The sequence below is a fragment of the Falco biarmicus genome, chromosome 1, assembly GCF_023638135.1.
Source record: "Falco biarmicus isolate bFalBia1 chromosome 1, bFalBia1.pri, whole genome shotgun sequence".
NCBI lineage: Eukaryota > Metazoa > Chordata > Aves > Falconiformes > Falconidae > Falco > Falco biarmicus.
Genome location: NC_079288.1, coordinates 36,283,725 through 36,308,433, shown reverse-complemented (window position 1 = coordinate 36,308,433; position 24,709 = coordinate 36,283,725). Strand labels below are relative to the sequence as shown.

Genomic DNA, 24,709 nt, shown 5'->3' with positions numbered 1-24,709 from the left:
TCTTCTGCCCAGTGCATGAGACATTATGCCTGGTCCAGCCTGTTCCTGAACCTTTGGCAAAGGGTAAAAGCAGAATACTATCAGACTGGCTACAAGCCCCTTGTTTCTTCTGCAAACATAGAACTTAAACATATAGGGAAAGCTTTAAAAAAAATAGAGCATTTTGAACAGCAACTTATTCTGGCTTAAAATGCTATGGAGTATTTTGCAGCATAAAGTGCCTACAGATTGCAAAAATGTCAAGACATTGGAATAATAGGATTTGCATTTTTTGGTTAAAGCAAAATGTGCTTGCACCCTGCAGGCTTTGAAAGCTCAGTTCTCGGTGCTGAGAAAGTTGTTTTGCAGGCACAGCTGCCTGCTGCCAACATTTTCCATATTGCTGTCAAATAGCCAGCACAGACCACCCTGAGAAAGGATCCTTGGCCAACCCAGGACAGATAGCTCCCCTCTTCCAACCAAGACAACGACTGTATCACAAAACTTGACCTTTGTTTTTGTGCTCAGCAAGGCAAAGCAGACACAGATCTTTCTCTCTGCTTACTCATCCTTTTGACCAATTCACAACTACTGCTCTTCTGTTGCTACTTGAAAAACACCAAGGTAAGGCTGCTCACAGGGATTCTCAAAGCACACAGAGGAACTGATGCACATGGGCCCTTCACAGTTCAGAAATCAGTAAACAACCACAATATCCAAAACTCACCTAAAACCGAAGCAGTGGTGGAGGTGAGACATGTGCTCAGGTTTCCTGATGTGTTAACACTGCGTCAAAACCATTCCTTCTCACCTTGCTTCAACAAATCTGAAAAAATGCCTCTGTCCTCCTACATTGCAAGAATTTTTAGCCATTTTATCAGTTGCACCAAACTTACGCCCCTTGCAGCTTAGGTTGTGGTTTCTGTGGTGTAACTTCCAGTGCTTACCCACATGAAGGTTTTAGCCTCAGTGCAGCTTTGCTAGTGACTGGCAACAGCCTGCCCCAAATCTGGGCTAAGCCTCAGTGGGACGGAGCCTCCGGGCTCCCTTCCTCACCTTCTGCTCCAAGACCAGGCTGGGAGGGTGCCAGAGGGGAAGGACTACATCTCACCTTGGCATCCTGCTTGGTGATGAAATCCACAAAGCCAAAGCCCCGGTGGGATCCTGTTCCTGCCATTTTCTTGGGCAGCCGGACAGTCTTCAGCTCTCCAAAGGTGCTGTGAATGAGAGTGGGAAAAGCAAAACCACTGTGAAATCAAGGGAAGAACCATTGTTTTATCACAAACCATGGCACTACTGGTTGCAGACCCACATTGCAGGCTTGCCAGTGCTGAAGATTCGGGTGAGTGGTGTCCCGCAGCTGCTCTGCTTCCTTGTAAGCCCCATGCCCAAAACACCTAGTAACAGCTAAAAACACAGCCTGGATTTCAAGGGTCTTCCTTTCAGGTCACAAACCTTAACAAAGCGAAAAACTTCTTTAATGTCACTGCTATTCTTCTCCTCCTTTTTGGAGATCTGCAGAAACCAGGGACCCAGCCTGCATGCCATACCCTGTTCAGGGCGGGCAAAGAGCATCTCCAGGTTACCAGGAGGTAGGACTGCTCCTAACTGCCATTGGAACAGATTTATTTGCACCTCTGAAGAGGGGCTGGAGCGCACAGGATAAGGCACGAGCCAGAGCATGGCCCCACAGGGACCTATTATCTTCCCAGAATAGCTCCTCAATCCCCAGAGCCCGTTGTAGGCACTACATCCACAAAGGTCTCATCCCTCTGCTCAGCAGATGCTGGGCATAATTTTTAAGATTGGATTCCCTCGCTCCAACACTTCACTTGGGCACCTGCGTTTCCCATCCTGCACCCAGCCTCTTTCATGGGCTCGAATAAACTGGTTTTACTTAAGTTTGCTGAATCTATAAAGGGAAATGGGTGAATTCAACAGACCCAAGTCCTACACAACAACCTCCAGACCTGTCGGCATTTCAGACAAGTTTTTGAGCGCCAATGGGACGGAAAGTCAGGAGGGGGAAGATAAGGGGGTTTCTATTTAGCTAGTGGGTGTGGGGTAGGGCTGGCAGCATCTGTGCTTGGCCGCAGCCCAGCGGAAACCTTGTCACAGCATGCCCATCCCTGGAGAAGGGACTTGGAAGCACACAGCCAGCCCACCAGCCTAAACCTTGTCCAAAAAGCCTGAAAACAAACCCAAAGGCAGCGCTCGTTGGACACCCCGCTCCAGTGCTGTCCCCTGGAGAAATTCCAGGACAAAGCCAATGCTTTCCCTGCATCCGAGCTCCCGCTTCCCCATCTCCTCCCCTCCCCTTACACCCATTTATCAAACACATATGCACAAACTGCAGGCAATAAATATTTAATGTGGACCGGGTCTGAATAGATGTGTTATTTTATTTGAAAATCTACACACACACGTGCATACACAAAAGGAGCCTGGGATGCAGCAGTGCCAAAGAGTGCCTGGGAATAAACACAGTAAAGGCCATAAACGCTCTCGTGAAATGATATAAGCTAAATCCTGGGAGTTAACCTGGTGCACTGGCAGCATGACCAGGCATTCATCTACCCAATTTCCTTAGGCAACGTGGTGTGTAAATGTACCATTATGAAGCCTCAAAATGAATCCGCACGTCTCCTCCTCGGTGCTTTCCCTCCCTCTCTCCCTCCTGCCCCCTTCGAGCTTGCGCTACACAAACAAACAAACAAGCCTGAGCGGAGGCGAGGGAGCAGCCTCGCCTGGCAGGGATGCTCGGCGCCAGGAGCAGCAGGAGCGCTGCCGGATTTCCAGCAGCAGGAGGGTCCTGCTGCCAGAGGGTGTGGGTGACAGGCCCCAGGAGCTCTGTAGGTGGCTCCTCTCCCTTGCAGCATCCCTGTAGGATCTCAAATGCCACAGCTGGGTTAAGGGAGAGGTAACGAGATTGCTCCTGGCCCAAGGAGATGACCAGCTAGCTAGGAAAGACAGCCAGTGGGTGGCAAGGGCAAGGGAGTGCTTGTTCCAATCTAGCAGTCCATGGAAAACATCCTGGGCATTGCCCTGGGGGAGCAGAACACTTGCTAAAGAAATACGAGCAGAATATTTGCTAAAATATTCTCCGACAACACTCGCCCTGTGCACCAAAACACCACGTGTCTCCCTTTGACACCGAGACCCGACGTGCAGGATGGGCAAGCAGGTGCCCAGCAGCAACAGGACAGATATGGACCCCAGGACTCCGGGTCCCAGGGGAAGTCATGATGACCCACATCAGCCTGGGCAGAGATGGAAGAACCTGCCCCTTCCTTTCCAGCTCAGAGGAGCCTGAGCCACCCACACTGGGAGATGTGTGGAGGCAGTGAGGACCCGGACCCGATCCAGAGCAGTGCTGGCCATGAGCATCTCCCTGGGCAGAGGGTTGGGGGCAGAAAGGACAGCGGTACATGGCAGAGGATCCCAGAGAGATGGGTCTGTCAGAGGAAGCTGCAGTGCAGCTCCCAATGGCGAGCAGGCAAAGTGGGGGGGTGAGGAAAGCCGAGGGGCATGGCAGAGACAGGGCTGACCCCACCCGGGCTGCCGAGTAAAACACCCTCCCCCCCACTGTGGCGCTAATTAGAAACCACAACACAGCAATTACCATCCCGGGAGCTGTGAATGAAGTGGCAAGCTCGGGCCTTTAATGTTCTCCTCTCCAGTGCCAGGCAGAGACTCACACCTCTCTTTTCCAATTATTTCCTCCGGATTTGGGGGGAGAGAGACAGAGGCAGAGGGAACCCAATTACCCCCCACAGTGCCAGGCTCCCAGTACCTGGGGAAGCCAGGTGCTGCTGTGCTCGCTCCCCCGCCGGCTGCATCAATGCTGCAGCCTTCCAGCTCTGGGATGGCCATGGATTCTGCCACAGCTGCCACGGGCCAAGCCACAGGAGCAGGGATGGTGGAAGGAAATGGGATGCAGCTCATCACCTGGGTGAAACCTGAGCCAAACGACAGGGGAGGGAAAAAAAAAAGCAGCTTTTATACAGGCTGCTGAACTGCAGCTCGCATGTAAGATCCCATCGGGCTGTTTTAGAACACGTGCTTCCCCGGGGTGGGGATGGCTGTGCAGGTGGAGGGGCTCACAGCACCTCAGACCCAGCATCGCTGCCACCTCCATCCCGTTCCAGCACACTGCTCTGAAGGACTCAAATGGCATGAAAACATGGCATGTGCCCCCAGGAGCAGGGGTCCCTCTTGGAGCTGACCACCTATCTTTCCACGGTAAACTGGACCAAAGCTTGCTGCTGGTGCAGAGTGCAGCACCCTGCCAGGCTGCTCCTTACCCTGAGCACAATGGTTTAGAGAAGTCCCTGGAGTCAGTGTGAGTGTGAAACCTGAGAGGTTTCTGGATTTGTACCCACTGGCATCCATGTCTTCTCTGAGTGCTCCCGAGCTTCTGCGCCAGCACCAGGGCTCAGCCACAGCACAAGCACTGAAGGACCTGGTGGTTATGGAAGCAAAGCCCCTTCCTTCTTGAGACGTTGACTCGTTTGCAGTCATAACCTCCTTTCTGGTGAGTCCTGTCCCCACCAGAGCCACGGGGCTGGATTTCTGGCAGGGCACCCCTGCAGTTCTTGGTGGCACCAGCCCAGGCTGAGATTTCATCTGTAAGGAGTGCAGCCAAGGTGTCCAACAAAACCAAACGTCTTGTATAAAGAACCTCCCCGTGGAGCTGCTCACGATTCATACAGGCAGTTTGGAGAGGGGCAGAAGGAAAGAGCCAGAACTTTGCCATGGAGGCAGCAGGTTTGCAAAGCCCCCACTAACCCAGCACGCGTATGGCTCCTCCATTGCCTCCCAGCTTCTTTCCTCACATATACATGAAAACTGGTGTCCAAACAGCTGTCCTCTGAGATCCTGAGTGGGGGCCAAGGTTCTGAGGGGAGGACAGAGTGCATGTCGAGGTGTGGGGTGGGTCTGGAGGATGTGGCTCTTCCAGCCTCCCTCTGCCTGTGCTCCCCATGTGCTGCAGGCAGCTGCCAGCCAGGCTGGCAAAATCCCTCCTCACGCCTGTCCTCGCTCTCCCAGGCCTGGCACATTTTCATGCCGTTGGCTGAAAGGGATGACAGCCCCAGACAAAATGCTGCAACTAAGATATTTCCTAAATGAGAACCTTTGTTTCATGCCAACCCAGATTTACTGGGAAACCAGTAAAAGCCTGTACCAGCCCTGGCTAAGCAACGATCCACACGACTGCAGAATAAAGACAGCCACAACCTTTCCCTTGACAAGTCACCTGTCTTCAGCTCAGCAGAAACACGCAATGTTCCCAGAGATGCCAGAAGGGACATCCCTTCCCTCCCACCCACAAGGGATCCAGCACTTCTACATGGCATGCTGGCTATCAGCTGCTCTCCCAAGGCTTTGGCAGCTCTTCCAGTGGTGCTGCAGCCACCCCCTCACTTCCATGGCTGAATGGGGGGAAGAGAAGTAGCTGTCTCCTCCACGCTGCACAATGTACGGTGCAAGCTGGCTGCAGGTCACAGGAACATCACTCCTTGGGATTGTAATTATATCCTTCTGGCACAGGCCAGCTGGTAGGCAAGTCCTCTGCCTGCTAATCATAGGACATTACATTGCAATTGAACAGAGCACACTCCAGCGCAGTAGATAACACACTGCTCACTTGGCTTTGCCTATTTACTAGAAGGTGCTTGTGCATCCTTCATCAACATGGCCAAGGAGCCAGAAGAGGACCAGGGATACAGGTGGTCTCCAGAAACCTCCTTCCCTCCTCTGCCAGCACAACATGCAAGCTCCTACCCTGCGGCTCCCTCCCCTTCCATCACCGCTCTGCTGCTACAGGCACAGCCCCAAATCCTCTGCACTTCCACCCCAGTATTGCCAGGCACGCGAGTGCCAGCACCATCTTCTGCCGATGACTCCACCGTCTTTTCACTGCTCCTCTTTTCCCATTGGGTTTGTTTGAATTTCTGCCCCCTGCTTCCAAGTCTCTCCCCATGCTCGCTCAGCCCCCAACGTCTTGGTCTGGTCCCATCACTGCCTCAGGCAGCCACAACGGCCATTTGCACACACTCATTCATGGGATGGGTACCTCCAGGTCAGGGTAAACACTACTCCAGCTGGGAAGCATCCCTTCCACCTCATTCTGTTCTCTGTCTCAAACAGGAGTGAGCTCCTTGGGACAAGCCAAGACCCATCCAGCCCCGATCATTCTTTTCAACACAACGTTCTTCTCAAACACAAAGATGTGTTCATGCTTGATCTTGGTGCACCCTCAGCTGTAAGTTAATCAAGGACTCTTGGGTTGCTAAGTTCTGTAGGGGAAAGCACAACTGACACTGCAAATCCATGATTCCAACTGCCAGAACAACAGACCTCCTGGGAAAACAAACAAACAAAATCACTCTTTGGTTGCTCTAGACACGTGCAATGTCCCACTGCATGGGGCCGTCCAAAACACCTCTGGTTTATATCCCTTCAAGTAAAGCAAACTAGCAATAACCACGTTAGAAAGGTGATCATGAAAACCTCTAGCAAGGTTGCCAACCTTCTCATGGGTTGCCATCTATTGCCAACACCTCACCTCCTCCTCTCTCCCCTCCTCTCTTCTCGCTGCCTTCTAATCCCCAGGCCCTGCCATAGCCTAAGCCCCCCCTCACGACTGCTGGCAGCCCTAGGACAGAGCTCCAGTGAATGAGCCAGGCAGCATAACCACACATCAGAAGTGGCTCTGGGCAGGAAAAATGAGACCGAAAGGGACAGCAGCCCTCCCCTTCCCTTACTGCACAACCTCTTCCCCAACAGCAGGCTGAAGCCACACGTCAGCCCAGCAGAATTCACTCAATCGCTTTGCAATGGTCGTCTTCATTTTATCATTCCCCCCTCTGCCTTGCCCCCAAATAGGACCTTCCCTCCCTCAGCAAATTATGTCCCTGCCAGTCTCTGCTTCTGCGCCGATTTGCTGATTATAGTGTGTGTATGGGGAAAATAATAATAATGGCTCTTTTTCTTTCTTCCTCCTTTAGGAATGCAGGACCCTGGCAAATGGTTTTGCCCCTGGGCTGAGCCGTGGCCAGTTCCACCCCCTGCATGAGAGAGTTAATGAAATACGCAGCGGAAGGTCCCTCCCGCCTCCCGCTCCAGGACTTCAGCTGACTCCAGTACGGCTAATCCCATTACAAGAAAATAACGTGGATAATTCAAGCTAATGAAATCGTTACAAGAATGTGGACAGCCAAGGGTGGACATTCAGAGCCAATTTAACACTCCTTGGTGTTGTTATCCCCAGCACAGGAAATATCTGAAAGGAGGAAGGGAAAGGAAAGGAGGAGGAAAAAAGCCCTCCTCTCTTGTTAGCTTAAATCCTGTTAGAGTTCAGGAATTAATCTGCCACCTATCTCCCCTATTATCATTATCATCATCATCAATAACGTCTCCTCGGTAACCTCTGAAAATTAGCAAACGAATGCGCAGGAGGGCAAGGCAGGAGCAAAGACTCCTGACACACTGAACTGAGCGCAAACTGCCACCGCTGCAGCCTCCATCCCTGGTGGAGCCACAGGAGCAGGGGATGATAAGGTGGAGGGACTTTGCAGCAGACCAGGTGTCCCAGTGAAACCCCAGCCCACGGCTGCACAGATGAAGCGATGCTGGGAAGCAGCAAAGCTGACCCTTCATTCCTGCAGTGCCTGCTCACCTGCACTGGACAGTCCTGCTGGATAATCAAATCAGCTTCAAAACCCCTGTGAAAAGCCAACGGTGCACAGGAGGAAGACAGCCACGTCTGCACCTTGTTCTTTACTACATGGATCATCAGTTTTTCCAGCTTCCTCTCCTCTTTGCCCAGGAGCATCATCTTTGTTTGGAGGCCTCTTGATCTGCTGCCACAGCAAACCTGGGTTTCACTTCAAGCAATTCCTGTTCTTCAGTGCCAGCCTCGTGCCGCGGGGCGAAGTGCTGCCACCTTCTCCAAACTCAGCTGCTTTCCAGTGACGGCCCCCTTCCCAAGGCCGGTTTTCCAGGGGAGACCTCGCCATGCTGCACAGAGCCCCCCAAGGCAGCTCTAAAGCCAGGCCCCCCTCCTGGCCACCCATACCGAGGGAAGCCGAGCGCCGACAGCACATGTCTAAGCTCAGCCACGGCGTTTCGCCCCAGATTGTTCTTTTTGGCACCGAGCATTTCCAGGCAGGAGGTGCTGGCTGTGCTGTGCTCGTGGATGCGGTGGGGTACCTCCTCCACGCCACCTGAACGAAGCACTGCTCTGTTCGTTGTGTTGTGGAGTTGTGGGAAGCCTCACCATGACCAGATTTTCTGAGCTCACCGAGCCTGTACCGTATCCTCAGTTCATGTGGGATCACGAGTGTTCCAACGCCTCCTGCATTTCCAGCTGGATCCAGGCGATTCCCACTTGTCCCTCTCCTGCGCTGCCATGTGAGAGGAGGACAGGGTTACACAGCCCCCATGAAGGGCGCACAGAAAAATGGGAATGGCATTTTCAAACCAGGAGGTTCTCTGGGACCAGTCATGACCATCAGGACCTGATGAGGCAGGAGTGAGCACCAAGAGATGCTGCAGCTCTTGAGCTACTCCTAAGGAGCTCAGCAGCTGGCAGCGATGCTGGGGAATGACGCAGGGACCCCAGGCTCTTTTTCAGCCTCCTCTCCCACACACAGGTGACCTCGCAATGCTGCACTTCTCCCATTTTTCCAGCTCACTGCCTGCAAAGCCACGGCTGCTATCTACCAACCTCACATGGATATACAATGCTTTGATCAAAACATGAAGGCAGGAGAGGGACTTGTGATTTTAAAAAACCACCACACAACGTGAATGTGAGCATCTTTGGTACAGGAGAGAAAGCAAAAGCCCCATGGCAAAAACAGCCAAAAAGCTGGAAGTCCTGCAAGACAGTGACCTGGCCTTACAAGAAAGAGAAGTCACCCAGGGATTTCTCTTTGATGGCAGAATCAGGGCCAGAGAAGGGCACATGAGAAGGCCGTTGCTCTGAGGGCTGTGGTGATGAGATGTAGCATACAACCTGGTGGCTGTCCCTTCCCTGTCCCATGTGGAGAGTCTCTGATGTGTCATAGAGAGAAATCTTCCAGTTTCTGCCACTGCAACACAGGTAACACCTTTCCCCTTTTCTCAGGCTTTAATTCCACCAGACGTGTAGGAAATCTACACCAGCCCAATTCCCACCTTGCATCCCCCCGAACTGGGCTGGAAGAGACCAACGCTTTCCCCAAGCAGCCCTGCCCGCAGCAGGGGAGGGGAGAGTGGGACAAGCCCCCTGGGATGCACCTGGAATGAACGGCACCATTCGATGTCTCTGGGATGCTCTCTCGCAAACATGTCTAATTACATCCAGACGGTGCTTTCGGCACACCTGCCACAGCAACTGTTTATCTTGCTGACGACTTAAAGAGCATCATTTGCAAAGTTTGCTAGGAAGGAAAGCCAATTAGCATGTCGCCAGCTAGGCACAAAGATCTTCTTGCTTTATCTCTGCCGTAGCTGGTTGACAGAAAACCCTTTGGTGCTAACTCCCTCCTGCTGCTCCCCCCCACACCTCTTCAACTCCTCCAGCTGGAAACATACTACCATGCTTTCTCCCTGAAAAAATCCAGAAGCAAAGCAGGGGGGTGCAAAGGGAGGGAGCAGTGGTGGCAGCCCAGCCCCAGCTGCCAAACTTGCCTGCACAAGGAGATGTCGAGAGGTAGCAGGGCAGAGCTGTGCTAGAAGGACAGCCTGAGGTCCAGGGGCGAGGGGGACCATTGCAATACACATGGCAGAGCGCCTTGCAAATTAAGCACGTGTTTTATCTCTTTTTTTTAAAACTGGAAATCAAGGGAAGAGGTGAGTACCATGCCTGGGGCAGAATAAAGTGATGCTCTGCCACAAACACATGCCAAAAAATATCATCCTGGTAGACATAGTGGCCAGGGCGATGTGGTCTGCGAGCAGAGGGGAGGCTGCAAGGCTCCCATGTCCCCATCCTTATGCCACCCTCCCAGATTCCCCCTTCCAGCTGCCACACTGGGCTGGCACATCTGCACCAGCCCAGCCTCACAGCTCAGGGCCCCCACCGCACCCTCTGCCCAGCCTCTGCAGCGCCTGCACCAGGCAGTCCTCCCCAGTCCTTCACCCCCATCATCCTGCTGGTTCCATGTTCCTCTGTCCCAGCTAAAGGCTTCACCGAGACTCTCCTCTGTCCTACCTGCCAGTGTTCCCATCTCCTTGTCAGCTCAGTGCCCATCTCTCACCAGGGATCACCACCCGACTCATTTATCCAAGCTGTTGATTTAAGTTTCACTGCAGTGTCTCCCCAGCATGCCCCCCATGCTCCCTGGAATACTGGCGACACTGGCTCCAGCTCCAGCACATGGAGGAAGCCCACAGGATCCACCCACCTAGAAACCAGTCCTGGGGAAGCTGGTCCCACTTTGGATTGCCCTCGCTCCCTGTGTCTTCTGCCTAAGGAAAACTAAATAAAGTTTAGCTCTTTTTTGGATTTATTGAATTTTGGCACAGATCTTCAAAAGTTATTTAGATGCTCAATACCACAAATACTGCCAGCGCCAGAGACTATGTGGACACAGATGTGCTTCTTCCAAGCAGGCGTGAACGTACCCACAGGACTCCTGCTAACACGGAAAAGTCCCATTTTTTGTGGATGGCTCAGTCAGCAGCAGCTTCCCTCAGAGCTCGCAGTGAAGCGGGATCAGAAACGCGATGGCTTTGGCCCCAGACTAACGGGCAGCCATGGGACCTTCCCTCTCCTCAAGATGCAAGACCAGAAGGCAGTGGCTGCTTCCTGTCGCTTAAATGGCTTGTTTCAAAACGCAGCAAAACATTTTACCCCTTCTCGATTTATTTTCCTTAACAGTTGCTTATGAGGGACCTTATCAAAAGCTTTCTGAAATTCCAAGTAAATTAGTCATTAGGCAGGTTTTCAGAACAGTAATTAGGCCACTCCATGCCCCTGATGTATTATTTACCTGAGAAGATATACATAATTAGGGCTCTTCTTTATAACTGGTATTACACGCACTAAATTCTACTCCAGTCTATCGTGTAATTACGCAATTAGGCTGCATGCTAAACAGAAAGAAACCAATTCTGAAAACCAAGCAAAAAGAAGAAAAAAAACCCAACAGTAATTATTATTTTTTAAATCCTCCATCACCAGCACAGCGGCAGGTCTTAAAATTTTAATATCCCTCCACTTAAGTCATTTTTAAACAGGTGCTGCAACCAGGTTTGGTTTCTTAATTTTCCTGCATTTAATCCTACTTTGCAAGGTTTAACGTTGTGTGAGAGATTCAGTTCCTTAAAGAGATTTGCTTTCAAGGCTAATGTTAAAAGGGGCCTTTTCCCCTCCCTGGCTGGCACAGAACCGGTGGAAGCGGCACCGCATTGCCTTGCAGCCTCCCGTCGCCGCTCCTCAGCCCCCCACTCCTCCCAAATGATGATTATTTTCCAGCAGCTTCCCAGCTTGCAGCTGGTGGCTGGCAGAGGCAGCCAGGTACAGTTGCTATGGTACGACCACCACAGCCGTTGAGCCCGACAGAGCTGGCTCCCGCGCCCGGGTTTAACGGGGCAGCGGGGCAAAGGGAAAGGTGGGGAGAGCCGGTGGGGGACGAGTGCCAGCGGTGGGACGTGCCAAGGTGCAGAAAACCACCCTGCAGCCTCCGCATGCCTTTCGGCCGCAGGGACCAACTCAGGCACCTCCTGATTAATTTCTGTCTTTCGCCTGGTCCACCTGCAAAGCAGGATCTCGGCTCTTTCACAGGTCCCTTCCCACTTGTGCCTGCCTGCAGGATGTTGCGCAGCCACGTCTGTCCTGCCTTTGCCTCCTGGTGCTCGCTGATGGAGCAGCGTGTGCCATCAGGTCTAATGTACTGTGGGGAGGTTTTTTTAATCTACCTACTTTTATGCATCTATTTTAGAGTTGGGGAGATCAAGGAAAAGCACCCTTGGACTGGCTGAGCCTGATGACCTCTCCCTGAGAAGATACCTGCATATTATCTGCATTATTTTCATGCTTAAAAGACAACAACCATTCACTATTTAGTTAAAGCATGAACAGACTTTCTTCTGAAACTTTACATCTCAATGCTCAAAATTTTCAAGCCAGTTCCCAAGACACAGGGGAAGATGTGGAGCTGGCACAGGGAACACCGTAAGACTTAGGAATTCCCAGGTTTGAACTTGTACTGAACTCCAAAAGAGAGCTGGGGGCTCAAAGTCACTGGCTGCTCCCAAAGAGTGTCAGTAGCAACTCAGAGGACTTAAGATAACTGCTGTGGGACACCTGTGACTGACGAGGTTGTTCGAAACCAGTAAAGAGGTTGAAAATCCCGCTCTAATATTCTTTAGGTTTCACTGCTGCTTCTCTTTGCTTTGCCATCTCACAAAGAGGTGAGCTGTGCTCCCAGCCCTGGTCACTGCAGGGATCTCCTCCCCTCTGCTGCCGTATGCCAGCCCTGCTGCAGCTCCACTGGGGCTCTGGCCACTCTCCGGTTCCGTGATTTCACCTAACCAACGGCCCCCTTCTTGATGCTACTGTAATTATTTTTTTTTTTTTCTGGGGGAGACAGACATTCAAGTATAATGGAGACAGAACCAGCTCTATCGGGACAACCAAGAGGACTTCTCTTGAGCCTTCCCCAGCCCTCCCATCGCACCCACCTCCAAGGACCACAGCAGGACCAAACTACCCTCCCACGATGGCCCTCAGAGAGATGTACAAACGACCGCAGTCATGACCCTTATATCCCAAACCTCATGAAATTTCAATCCTTGCTCAAACTTCAATGCGTGCCTCCAACACTTGCAAAGCCTTTCGCAGAGCTTGCGTTCCTAAGCCACAATTCTACCCACACACAGCACCTTGCAGGACCTGGGCTTAGAAGCCACCAAGTCACTGCAGTAATCACCAGCGGGTCAGGATTTCAAAGGAACCCACAGCTCCAACAGCACTGAGATTTGGGGATTTATCTCTCCTGGGCTTTTTTGAAAATCCTGATCAGAGTGCAGCTCTGGTCAAAAATAACGTTACGCTAAAAATAGTGCTCACAGGAGGGCCCAGTACAAATCTCTGCTCCTCTAGGATTCTTATGAGTCAGCTTGTTTCAAAGACAAGAGGAAATTTGTACAACTAGCAAAGCAGTAAACACAGAAGGGAGATTTAGCCATACCTGGTGGGCCCCCAAAGGTGTACCTAGGGCATCCTTTGGAGAAATCAGCCTTGCTGTTAAGATACCAGCTGCATCAACAGTGGGGGAAAAAAAAAAAAAAAAAAAAAAAAAGTACCTCAAATTCAACTGCAGAACCTCCTGCACTGAGCTGGTGGAGAATAAATATAGAAGCAATGAGATATTTATAGGCAGACAGCTATTTTAACACAGCTCTGCTTTAAAGAGAATCCTTATTTAAGTCTTGTCCCTGTAAAGCTGCAGGATGACTTAGAAAAATAACCAGATTAATTATTTTCATCAGGAGAACAGAGAAACACGTAGGGAAGATCAAATGCATGCAAATGCATTAAGAATGTGGGAGCTCAAGCAAAGTGCTTCTGTTCTGGTGACTCAAATACAATAAGGATCACAGATCTCCTGAGCGCAGGCTAGTCTCCAAAGAGCCCAGCCCGACCACATCTGAAGTCTGCCAGGGATCAGAACAAGACAAAGCATTAAAAACAGGCACACACCAGCTCACGGGCAAGGCAAGCTGGGAGCCACCATGCCATCGTGCACCCCTGACCAGCACCATCCTCTCCAGAGATGCAACCAACAGCAAAACATTAGATTTCCTCATTGTACCGAAAAAGCAACGTGAGCAGAGGAGTATTTCTAGATGTACCGTATTTACTCCAGTAACAGTCAAAATCCTTCTTGCTCCTGGCGTGCCCTGTCCTTTGGTCACCCTTGCCCAACCTGCAATGCCTGCTAAAGCTCAGAGGGTAGAGTGGGACACGTCTTTACTGGTCACTTGGAAAACTCACAAAAGACAGGAGGACAGGGAGTGATCGCACAGTGCAAGCATTATCTGAGCCACCATGGCATTCAGTGATGATGCTTCTACTCTGTTTCTGCAGAAAGCTCACTGCTCTCCACCCACTGGTCTCAGAAAGCGCTTGCAAGGACTGGATGAAGAGGAGAGAGATTTGTACCACCGCAACCAGCAAAGGGCTGCAGAGCCCAGGGTGGAAGCTGACAACCCCGGCTGATCCACCTGCGGGACTTTCTGAGCAAAGAAAACTGCAGTGGAAGTAACTGCATTTTGTTGTTTGTTTGTTTTAGATTTGTTTCCTTATTTATGCCTTAGCATGGAAGAGTATTATGCGTGCAGTGGGGCTGCAACTGCAGTAACAGCACGATTGAGTCGAACGGGCAGGAGTGTTCATGTCCACACGTAAAGAAGCTGAAGTCCACCCCCACGGGTGCTGCCCTGGGGCCAGGCACACGCTCCCCACCACCGCAGCAGAGGCAGATCCTCCCCGTGTGGACGGACCTTTGCAAGGCATGGAGTGAGCCACCACCCGGCACCCACCACCTCCTCAAGGGAGGGAGATGTCCCAGAGGTGGGGACATGCCTCCCTGCGCTGTCCTCGCCCGGCATCCTGCTGTATCAGTATGCAAACATCGGCAGCTGTGAACCCTGTTGATGCAACCTTTCTAATTTAATAAATGGACTTTGGTGAGCCCAAGTGTCTGCTTCAGTGCTCCCCATCCCCCTGCCCCAGCCCTGGTCACCCTCACCCAGCTCAAAGCCTCTTCAATAAAACAAATTAAACTCCCCACAAAAACACACAGCTGGAGCATTTTACAGCTCTGCTCTCCAACAGGAGCCAGAAAAACACACAACAGGGCAGAGCTATGCAGGACAGTTCAAAGGCAGCATCGAACACTGAGCAGGGCATCTGCACAGTGGGGTGCAAGCTCTCCCCATTGCCCCCCTTCTGCTGTTCCCCCAAAACCTTCAGGAAGGCTCATCACAACACCCTGGGTGTTCACAATCGATTGCAGGCAAACGTAGACGCTTGTACCTTGCTGAGAGATGCTGTCAACACAGCGTGGCAGCTGCAGGCTTGCTGAGAATTTGAACGCAAGGTAGAAACAAGAGGCTACAGAAGAGGAAAAGAAACCATGTTCCTCTGCATCTGCCGGCAACGCCTGCACCAGCTGACCTGTACAAGCTGTAATCCATGCATGGATGGCGGGAGGAAAAAAGACAGGCAGCGACACACCTAAAAATAACCTGCCAGGGCCAGCTGAGATCCAAAAAGGCCAGAGTTTGCCCTCCCCAGAGGGAGCATTTCAAGCAGCTTTTGACTGCTGGCTGCCCAGGCAGGGACACCCAGCTTGCTGGGAGCTGGATGCAGAGCAGGAACCTCATTCCTCCTTGCTGCATGGCTTCCAGGCCAGGGGGCTTTCAACAGAAGATCCTAATTTTTAGAGGCAAAACAGATAGGTACAGCTCTCCAAGCTGGTACACAAGCTGCCATGCCCATATTGGAGTTGAAGGATTAAATGAGATGGGAGCAGGTAATGACTCCCCAAGCAGAGATGCTTTGCTTGAATAGAGGCACTTGCCAAGTTACAAGCTTTCCTCTGATTCTTGCACCGATACCAAGGAACAGGGCTCAGGAAACCACCTCCCACCATCGCCTGTCTGCCTCTGAACGGCTACAATGTCCCACGCACCTCCCAGAAGCAACATCTCTGCTTCAAGTGGAAGATTCCCTTACACGGGAAAGAGTAAAAGCTGATGCTAAGAAGCATCACCGCCGTCTGGTCACATACAATGTGCCAGATGACAGCCAGCTGCTAGGTGCAGTGCTTTAGCCCTGCAAAAGGAGGTTCAAAGAGCTTTCCTGCCAGCACTTGCTGCTCGCAAGGCCAATGCAAAGGTGGGGGAACTGCACCACGGCAATGCCAATGTCCCCAATGGCTGTGTCTATGTAGGGTGAGCCTGCTTTCAGCCCACACATCAGAGAATGGCCTGTTCGAGGAAGAAGGGACCTCAGAAAAGAATCAGAGCCAGAAAAGCGCAAGCATAGTTGATCAAAGAAATGGAATAACGTCTGGATTCATAGATCCTCTAAGGTTTCATAAGCATGAGAAAGCATTGATAACGCCCAGCATGCGGCTGGGGGAAAGAGAGGCTGGTGCTGCTGCTGGCAGCAGATTTACTGCTCATTCTCCTCTCCCAAGGGTCCAGGGCTCTGTGGACGTAAGAGCCGCAGGTCCGGGACTCCTCGCACCACACAATCAAGTAACTCCCCTCCCAAAATTTTCTGCAAAGCTTGCTACTCTCGAATAGCATGGGCCATCAGCTCTCTGCTGTGGGGAGAGTGCTGTGCCTCTTAACATGCTGTTTCCTTCTCTGCATTGCAAACATAGGGAGACCTGAGCTGCTGCTGCTGCATTTTGCCAAGTGCTGCAAGAAGTGTGGCCATAGGGTACACGATGAGAGAAAAGGGGAGGAGATGATCCTTTCAGCTCCAACCCACAAAAAATAAATAAATACAGAAGCACACATGGAAAAAAGCTGAGATGCCTTCTAGGGATAAGAATAATAAAAATTGCTGGGGATAGAGCAAATCCCTGTCTTCGGAGAGCCTTACAGAGGGAGTGAGCTGCCAGCTGGGACAGGCTCGGGAGCGCTGAGCCTGCGTGGGAGCTGTCAGAGTCCCAGCCCTACCTCATGTGATGGCAAGAAGTCCCTGCAGAGGTGACAGCTCTGGCACACGCAGTGAGCAAACAGCTGGAAAGGGGCAGAAACGAGAGAGGAGGCAATGGCAGCTGGGGAAGCAATCCTTGCAGGCAGAGCCAGGCTGCACTTGCCTGCATTAAAAAAGGAAAGGGAGGCAACTGGTTAAAGACCAACTTTTAAGCAGCATCCTTGCTGCCCACAGGTAGGGCAGGGCAGGCTGGCAGCTCCCCTCCCTCCCTCCTTCCCTCCTTGAGACTTCCCCGCTGCAGCAGACCTAATTTCATGGGGTTTTTGCACAAGCAGTGGGATGGAAAATGATCATCAGGAGGCAGCACACAGCAAGGTTCCCCAGTTCCCCCTGCAAGGTGAGCAGCCCCAGCCCAGTCCTGCCAGGTCAGTACTGCAGCGAGGCAAGAAGCTACCGATGAGCTTTCCAAATCACAGCCGTGCTACAGAGGGGGGACCCGTACTCCCCCCATCCCCGTCACCCTTCTGGATGCTGACGAGAGAGACAGCGCAGTCCTGCGTGACAGCATGAAATTAATATGATTTTGGGGGAAGCTGGCAGTGAGTAATGAGCAGCTGAAATACCTCATCTCCACCCCCTCGCCCCCCCCCCCCCCCCCCCCCGCGAACTCTTTTAACCCTTCAGCTGCTAGCACCGCTGCAGGATCAAAGGGTGGGATGAGTAAGACCTGGGTTAAAAGGAGAACCGAAGAAGGGTCACGCAGCCCACCCGACAGCTGAATTTGCAGGGCTAGTTTTGGCACAAATCCCAATGGTGCTGCTTGCCATCAGGCCTAGCCCTCTTAGGTGCTGAAGTCAGTGCTCCTGGGCTTGGAAAAGTCATCGTTGCTGCCCTTCCAAGCAAGGCTCCACAAGGAAATTGTTTTAAAAAAACAATAAAAAATGGGTGGCTGAAAGGAGACTAAGACTGTCCTCCAAACATCCTGGGGCAAGTGCCAGTGGCCAGCCATGAGGGGGACAGCCTGATGTGCACAGCGCACCGATGCAGAGCCCCTCCACTAACAAGCAGGTCTGTGAGAAGCAGAACAAAGGAGATGGCTTTCCCAGGGTCAGTATCCTTGGGTTCTAATAAAACGAGAACTTGGTCAGAAAAACTGTCCCAGCTTCAGGGACAGCTTAGGTGAACTGCTGGATGTCTACTAAGGGTCAATCCCATAACATGACCTTTCTGGGAAGACAAGCCTCCAGAGCTTCCTCCTATATTTAATTGCACCAAGTTCACAAATTTAAGATCTCCTCTCCTATGCCAGATGCCTGGAAGTGGTCAGGATACTGCTGGGGGAGGAGGAAAGGGAGGTGAGAAGACAGATGGTCAGCCCAATCCGCCTCACATCGGCTCCTTCAGGAAAAGCAGTGCGCGGGCAGGAGCACAGACAGAAACACTCATGGTGCCACCAGCTGCAGAAGCCAACACGGTTCAAACGCCTTTGGTGGGGATTCTGCCCCGGGGGAGGCAAGAGGCTGTGCAATAAAAGGTCCTTAATCGTAACCATATCCCAAGGCTTAAAATCACTGGATTAGAAGAGGTAGAAATGCCGTAGCAGGCTTGAGGTTCAAACAAATAATAATGCAAACAGAGATGCAAACAAAAGGACACAATGTCATTCCGAGGAGAAAACTGTGATTCATTAGAGGCTTGTTCAGGACCTTCTCATGAAGTGAGACTGACAAATACCCACATGTACATGCTAATGAAAGACAGGAAGGTCTTGTCACTGTGCAAGAGCTCTAGTTAAGAAATGCAGCAGAGAGAAGAATTTTAAGATCAAAGGAATAATTATCTTGATTGCTCCTTGACTTAAAGGCTAAGACAGAAGCTCAAAAGTTAGTCCAGTGACATTTCAACATTGTAGATTCTGCAACACCCAAAGTAACCCCACATTTTTCCTTCTGTAGATATAGACGTACACATACTCTTAACAAAACAATTCAGACAAAAGGAGACCTTTTAATACTAATAGCACGGAGTGGGTTATTTAGAGGAGACAGCAGCTCGTATAGGCTTTGTTTTTTGCTTCTTATCAAGGAGAAAAAGCCCACAGGTATGCACACACACACCTGTGATGGTCCCATTTGGCACAGAAAAATGGCAAAAACCCCACAGCAAAATCCCACAGTTACATCTGAATAAGACATTTAAAAAAAGCAGCCCCTTCCCCATCTTCTCTCCACCTCCCTGAGCCCCTTCGCACTGATGATCAACTGAGTCTGTGCATAAAACTAATTAAGTTCCATTGGGAGGTTCAGCTTGGTGCCCTGGTGAGAGATGTTTCAGAGGAGTCAGAGGGAAGCAGCCTAGAAACTCCCTTCATTTGCATTGGACAACTGGACTGCGCAAAAGCAGGCAGCTGAAAACTGCTTGGCAGAGGTTTTGGGCGAGCAGAAAAGGGGACCTGTGGGTATGGAGTATGTGGAGTGCAGAAGAGGGGGGGGAAAAAAAAAAAAAAAGGAGTATTGCAATGAATATTCAAGACAGGGAAAGATGTGCTGAAAAAAATCTTCCTTCTGCTCTTGGGAAGATCCACCTTTTAAAGCAACCCTGCCAAGATAACACAGAGTTAAACATTTCCTTATCTATGTTAAACACCTTTATGATTCAAACTGAAAAAACAGCGCTGAAAACCTATTTCACTCTCCTCCACCCCATGGCTCATTTTGGATAGTCAAATTAAAGTGGCCAGTTACATTTCTGGTCTCTGAATATCAACCCAACGTTGCTGTGTTTGGGTTTCCAGCGCATAAGGGAAAGGCTTGAAGAAGGACCAACAACAACAAAAAGTTTAATTTATGCTTTTTGAGATAGTAAGAGAAATAAACCAGCCCAGCAGATCCCTGTACTCTCATCCAGAGCTCTCAGCTCATGAAGCTGGTGCACGTACATGCAAGTTGCTGCCCAGAAGAGCACCTGCACCTGTATTTCCCTGTGCACCGCTCCTGGGCACCTTCAATTTGGACACAGGAGCATGCAAGGATTAGTAAATCCCCTGTGCTAAGCTGGGTCATAAGGATGCACCTGGGGTAGGCTGTGCAGAACAAGGTCACACACAATCCAAAGGTGTTAGAAGAGCAGATGGCACTGGGTGGTCTGGGGGTCCAGCCTAAAGGGCAAGACAGAAATCTTCCAACAGCTCCCAAAAAAAGGAGAAAACCAGGGTGATAACAGAGCCCAAGGGTAGGAGGAGAGCCAGGTTATGCGGTGGGATCACAGGGGCGACCACAGCAGCCCAAACCAACAGCACTGCAGCCAAGATCTGTTGCAAACACCAGCCCAGAGTCTGCTGGAAGAAGCCACTACCAGGGATGCTGGAGGGCAGGGGAAAACGTAACGGTGAAGAAACTCCATCTTCCCCTTGCAAACCGCAAAAATACTAAAAGCCACCAGTGGGGCAAAGCTCCTCAGCCAGGAAGGAGGGAGCAATCAACCAAGCAGCTTCCTAACCACGCCGAACAAAACACACCCGAAGATGCACTTTTTGCCAGTGTCCTCAAATTCTGTGGGCAGACAGGGCCCGCACAGCAGGTGGGCAAGAAGGGCAGAGCTGCACCAGGGTGGAAAGCTTCAATCCAGAGCAGCATCCTGCAGCCCCCCACGCCAGACATGCTCCTCCTCAGACACTCAGCAGCCCAACACACAGACCTCGCATTCTAATTAGAAAGCTGAAGTCGCATTAATGCAAAGCGCCACATCATCTGCTGGCCTCATTGGAAGCCGTCTGCATTTACATCTCCTGAGGATGTGGCCTTGAACCAGTTCATTGATGCTTCTTGCAGTGCATGCAGCCCTGCAGTGCTCCAGGCATGGGTTTGCACCATGGTTTTGGGAAGCCACCTCTAAAATGGGAAGCAGACATTATTATCCCTAGGGATAGACCAAAACAGGGCAGAAGTGCTGTTGGCAGGGGAATCCACCCGCATGCTGAAGACACCAGAGTACATACATGCTCCTACACATGCACTTGGATGCAAACCACCACACCATCGCGTGCCGGTAACCTCAGGGCACTTCATGGCCTGGAGCAGGAGCCTGGGGATGGCTCTGGAGGTCTCAAAGGCCAGGTCACTTTTTTAAACTACTGATTTGTTTCCTGGAGAACGCAATACAGCAATTCTACTCAACACCAAACTAAACTCAGAGGCATCATTACTGCTGTCAGCACTCAAATGTGTAATGACACATGTTTCAGTTCTTGCTCCTAAAACTGTTTTTGACAGGTTTCTACCTGAACGCATGCCTCTCGGCAAGATGTATGTTCCACAGTCCTTCCATGTGCTGACACCAATGTCCCAGGGGAAGCCAGAAAGCCAGGATCCAACACCGACCTGATGGCTGGGTGCAGAGCGCCCACCAATGCTAGCTGCTTTCCTGGTGTCTTTCTGCTTGTACAAGAGTCATTTTTGGGCATCCTCTTCATGCACAGGCTTGCAAGTACAGAACGAGCAAAAGTGTGAGTATTGAAGAAGAGCTGGCAGCTCACTTCTGCACAGACACCTTCTGGCATGGCATTAGTCCCGCTACTGAAGCATCTGAGCATTTTTTTTAATACACTTCTCCTACCAGTCCTTCTCAGGAGTTATGTCCATCCTCTGAGGCACCTAAGCCCCAATCCACAAAGTTCGTTAACGTGAGTGATCAACACCAGCCTAAGAAACTCGAGCAAAGAATCCAGGAAGGTATCCAGACTGGAACAGCCTCTCTCTGCTCATCTGCAGATTGCTCCAGTACAGGATTTGTTCATCTGACTCCACGCCCAGCAACAAGGGGGATTGCTGGGCCACAGACACCAGACTGCTGAAGAACAAGAGGTTCTTCCCTTGGTAGAAGCAGCCTCCTGGGGAGAAATCATGATACAATCCTCTGGGAAACATCTGCATATTCACCACTAAGGAAGCTGAAACTATTAGCTTTAAACCAGCGGCTACACACAGGTAGGACAAGAGACATTGAACTGGCAGGCTTTGCTCATCACCTGAACAGCCACTCACTTCTCCGAGCCCTTCAGACTGGATCTAGCTGCAGACTGACAGTTAGACCATCATGATAAAACACAGCTTAATCTGTTCATGGATATAACCCAGATGAACAGGGCATGAACCCAGCAGTGGTTTCTATCATAAGGAAGGGTTGATGATCTGCTCCACATGCTTCCATCCGCGGAAGCTCAGCGTGCCCACTGCCTGTGCAGCTAGCCACTCTGCCCTGTAAATAATATTCACAATATTTTAGCTATGCCAACTCAATTTTGTTTTGGATGTAAAGGGCTAAGAGGATAATAAATAGGAAGTTTTACAGTCCTATAAATCACAGCCATGTTTGCAATGCACACGCCCTTACCTTACATTTGTAGGATGCTGGGGGCGGTTTCCAGCTGTTAAACAGTGGAGCAAGATCTGCACTTCGGTGTTTCACAGGAGGGTGCAGGACATACTGGGGGACACTGCTCCTAGCGAGGAGTTAAGCAAGTAATTCAGCCAGAAGGAGGCCATCAGACCTAGGACAGATCTGCTGATGTGCTAGGGTGGCAGGAGGAACAGGCAGACCAGGGGAATCACTGAGCCTGTCCCACCATCTCCAGACCAGACCTCCAGCATAGGTTCAGCAGCTCCTGGAGCCTCTCCTCAACCTCCCATGCACCAGCTTCAACTCGCCCAGCTGCAGCCCCTGCCCGACCCCCAGCAGACCCTTACACCATGAGGAGGTGTCACTGTGACTTCTTGCAGCTCCCTCCCCATTCATAGGCCGTCTAACTGCAGGGGATGGTACAGAGAGAAAAAATTTAAGCAACTAAGAGGAAGCAGATACGTATTTTGAAACATTTGTAGCACATCATCTAGGGTTTCAAAAGTGAAAGCATCACTTGGAGAGTAATCTGACATAAGACTGTTCAGCAAGTGATGCTTATAGTACTGCACATCCTAGGGCTGTATGCACTGAATATTCTGATTAATACCACCCAGCACTTTCTTAACAAGCTCACATGTTTATGAAGGGACTAATTTTTTTTCCTCCTCTGGCTTTCAGTAGCAACGATGCCCATGGCTTCAACAGGACAACGTTATTCTGGGAAGGAGAAATTGTCTTCAGTCATGTAGACTCCATTACTGGGAGAAAGGTGTGAACAGCAAGCATGTCTGGCAGATGGATTCATTATACCACTGTGTCCTTTATAATGGGAAATGAAAAGCCCATTCTGATAACTACACTTTATTATAATAGGTCAGAAGAAGTGAAAGGCATCATCTTATAAAATTAACTTCATAAAGACTAGACTTAAAAAAATATCTCTGCCAGTTTATCCACTGTATCCCTCTTCAAAGATTTTTCTTCTAGAAGAGACATGACTCCCAAGTCTTGTCCCGTTGGCTGTCTTCAGTTTTACCTTCTATCAGAGAGAATAGATCTGTTTTCTCCTAATCAGTACCAGGCACTTGTTTTGCCAGATGCAACAAACGCCATGTCTTTGTCAAGACAGAGAAAACAGTCAACAAAGGAGTTAAAATTAAAAGAGACACCCACCCCCCAAGGTCTTTGCAAGAAGCAGCATTACTTTCTTTACAGGAAAGTCAGAATACAGAGATAAACGCACCCGATAACCTGTTCTGTGCTCTGGCATACCTTTCAATTGCTTTTCCTGCTAGCTGCTGTTTTAGTCAAACTAAAGTCCAGTCTCTCAACTGATAATAATAATTCTGTGATTTAACAGCTTTATGCAATGTGTTTGATTGCAGTTCCTACAGGTGAAAGGCAAGGGATGGCCAGACAGACAATAAAATCTCTTCCACACTCAAAAGCGCTGGCACTTGATCTTGTTCTGTATTTTGGGGGCTAGTGTCTACTTCAGCTAAATGGCAGGGGAAAGCTGAAAGTGATGGTCATTGCAATCTTAGGATAATTTATAAACACAGACCCAACAATAAGTTCTCAGATATATTTTACAAAGAAAAGAAGAAACGATGCCAGCCCCAAAACATGCTATTTGAGATGCAACTCTAATAACTACATCCTTTGGTGGTACAAGCATCAGTTATGTCAGACAAGGCAGACTCTCAACTATCTATCTATCCCTCAGGTTGCATCTGATCAGGCAGAAATCTTTTAAGAAGTCTTTTTCTAAATCTAATCATTCCCCCTTTGGGGAAAATAAAACACATCTCCTTGAAACATTATATGCCAACTGCAAAACAGCTGCATTTTTAATATTCATGAAAGTTGGTGCAGATAGGGAGAAGGAGGATGCAAGAAGATGCTATGAAACAAATAGTTAATTGGAACTTCCAATGAAGGCTGCATGGATCTAATGCAATAGATTTTAAAAGGAGCCTAATTTTCAGAAATTGCCAGAGCTCCAATCTGTGAAAATGTGGCCTTTCACAGATCTCCAATTCAGCTTCCCACATCTAGAGTTCCTTTTGAAAAAAAGTCTTGCCATAAAAGCCCCCCAATTTGGTAGCAAAAATTAGCAGCCTTCATGGGATATCAATCGCTTTGTCTCTCCTCCCCTAACTATGGCTCTTTGGAAAGAACTAAGGACCATTTATCTTTTGTTATTTTTCCAGGTAGTAAAGATAAGAGTAGAATCTAATAAAGAACAAAAATGGGGAAAAAAAAATACACCCACAAAAGCTAAATCTTCACACCTAGCCCAAAAGCAGCCCCTATAATTGAAAAGCATTTCTCCCTCTGAAGAAAATAACACCTATCGGGTCAAAAAAAAAAATTAAAAAAAAATCCCTTGACGGTGTGAGAGGCCAACTCCTCCAGCAGAAGATGATGGCAGGACACATTCTGAACTAGCACCACACACCCCAGCAAAGCTGTTAGGTCTAGTGTGGAAGGTGGGCTGCACATAAGGCTCACGGAGCCCTGCAATAAGACATTTATTTTGCAGGCAGAGGATTGTTAACGAGAGCATTCATGACTCTCATGCAAAGAAAATTAAGCATCACCTTTCTCCAGCCCAAGAATGACAACTCCATATCCCCTAACTCCAAAATTAAAAAA

The 24,709-nt window shown here is 50.1% G+C and overlaps 1 protein-coding gene across 1 annotated transcript in view; it reads right to left on the bottom strand.

Moving 5' to 3' along the window:
• Positions 1-24,709, bottom strand: part of RBM19 (RNA binding motif protein 19) — a 70,279-nt gene that overhangs the window by 23,540 nt on the left and 22,030 nt on the right. The window contains exon 22 of the mRNA XM_056350209.1: positions 1,091-1,196. Coding sequence (XP_056206184.1) covers positions 1,091-1,196 — 106 coding nt within the window. The remainder of the gene's footprint in view (positions 1-1,090; positions 1,197-24,709) is intronic.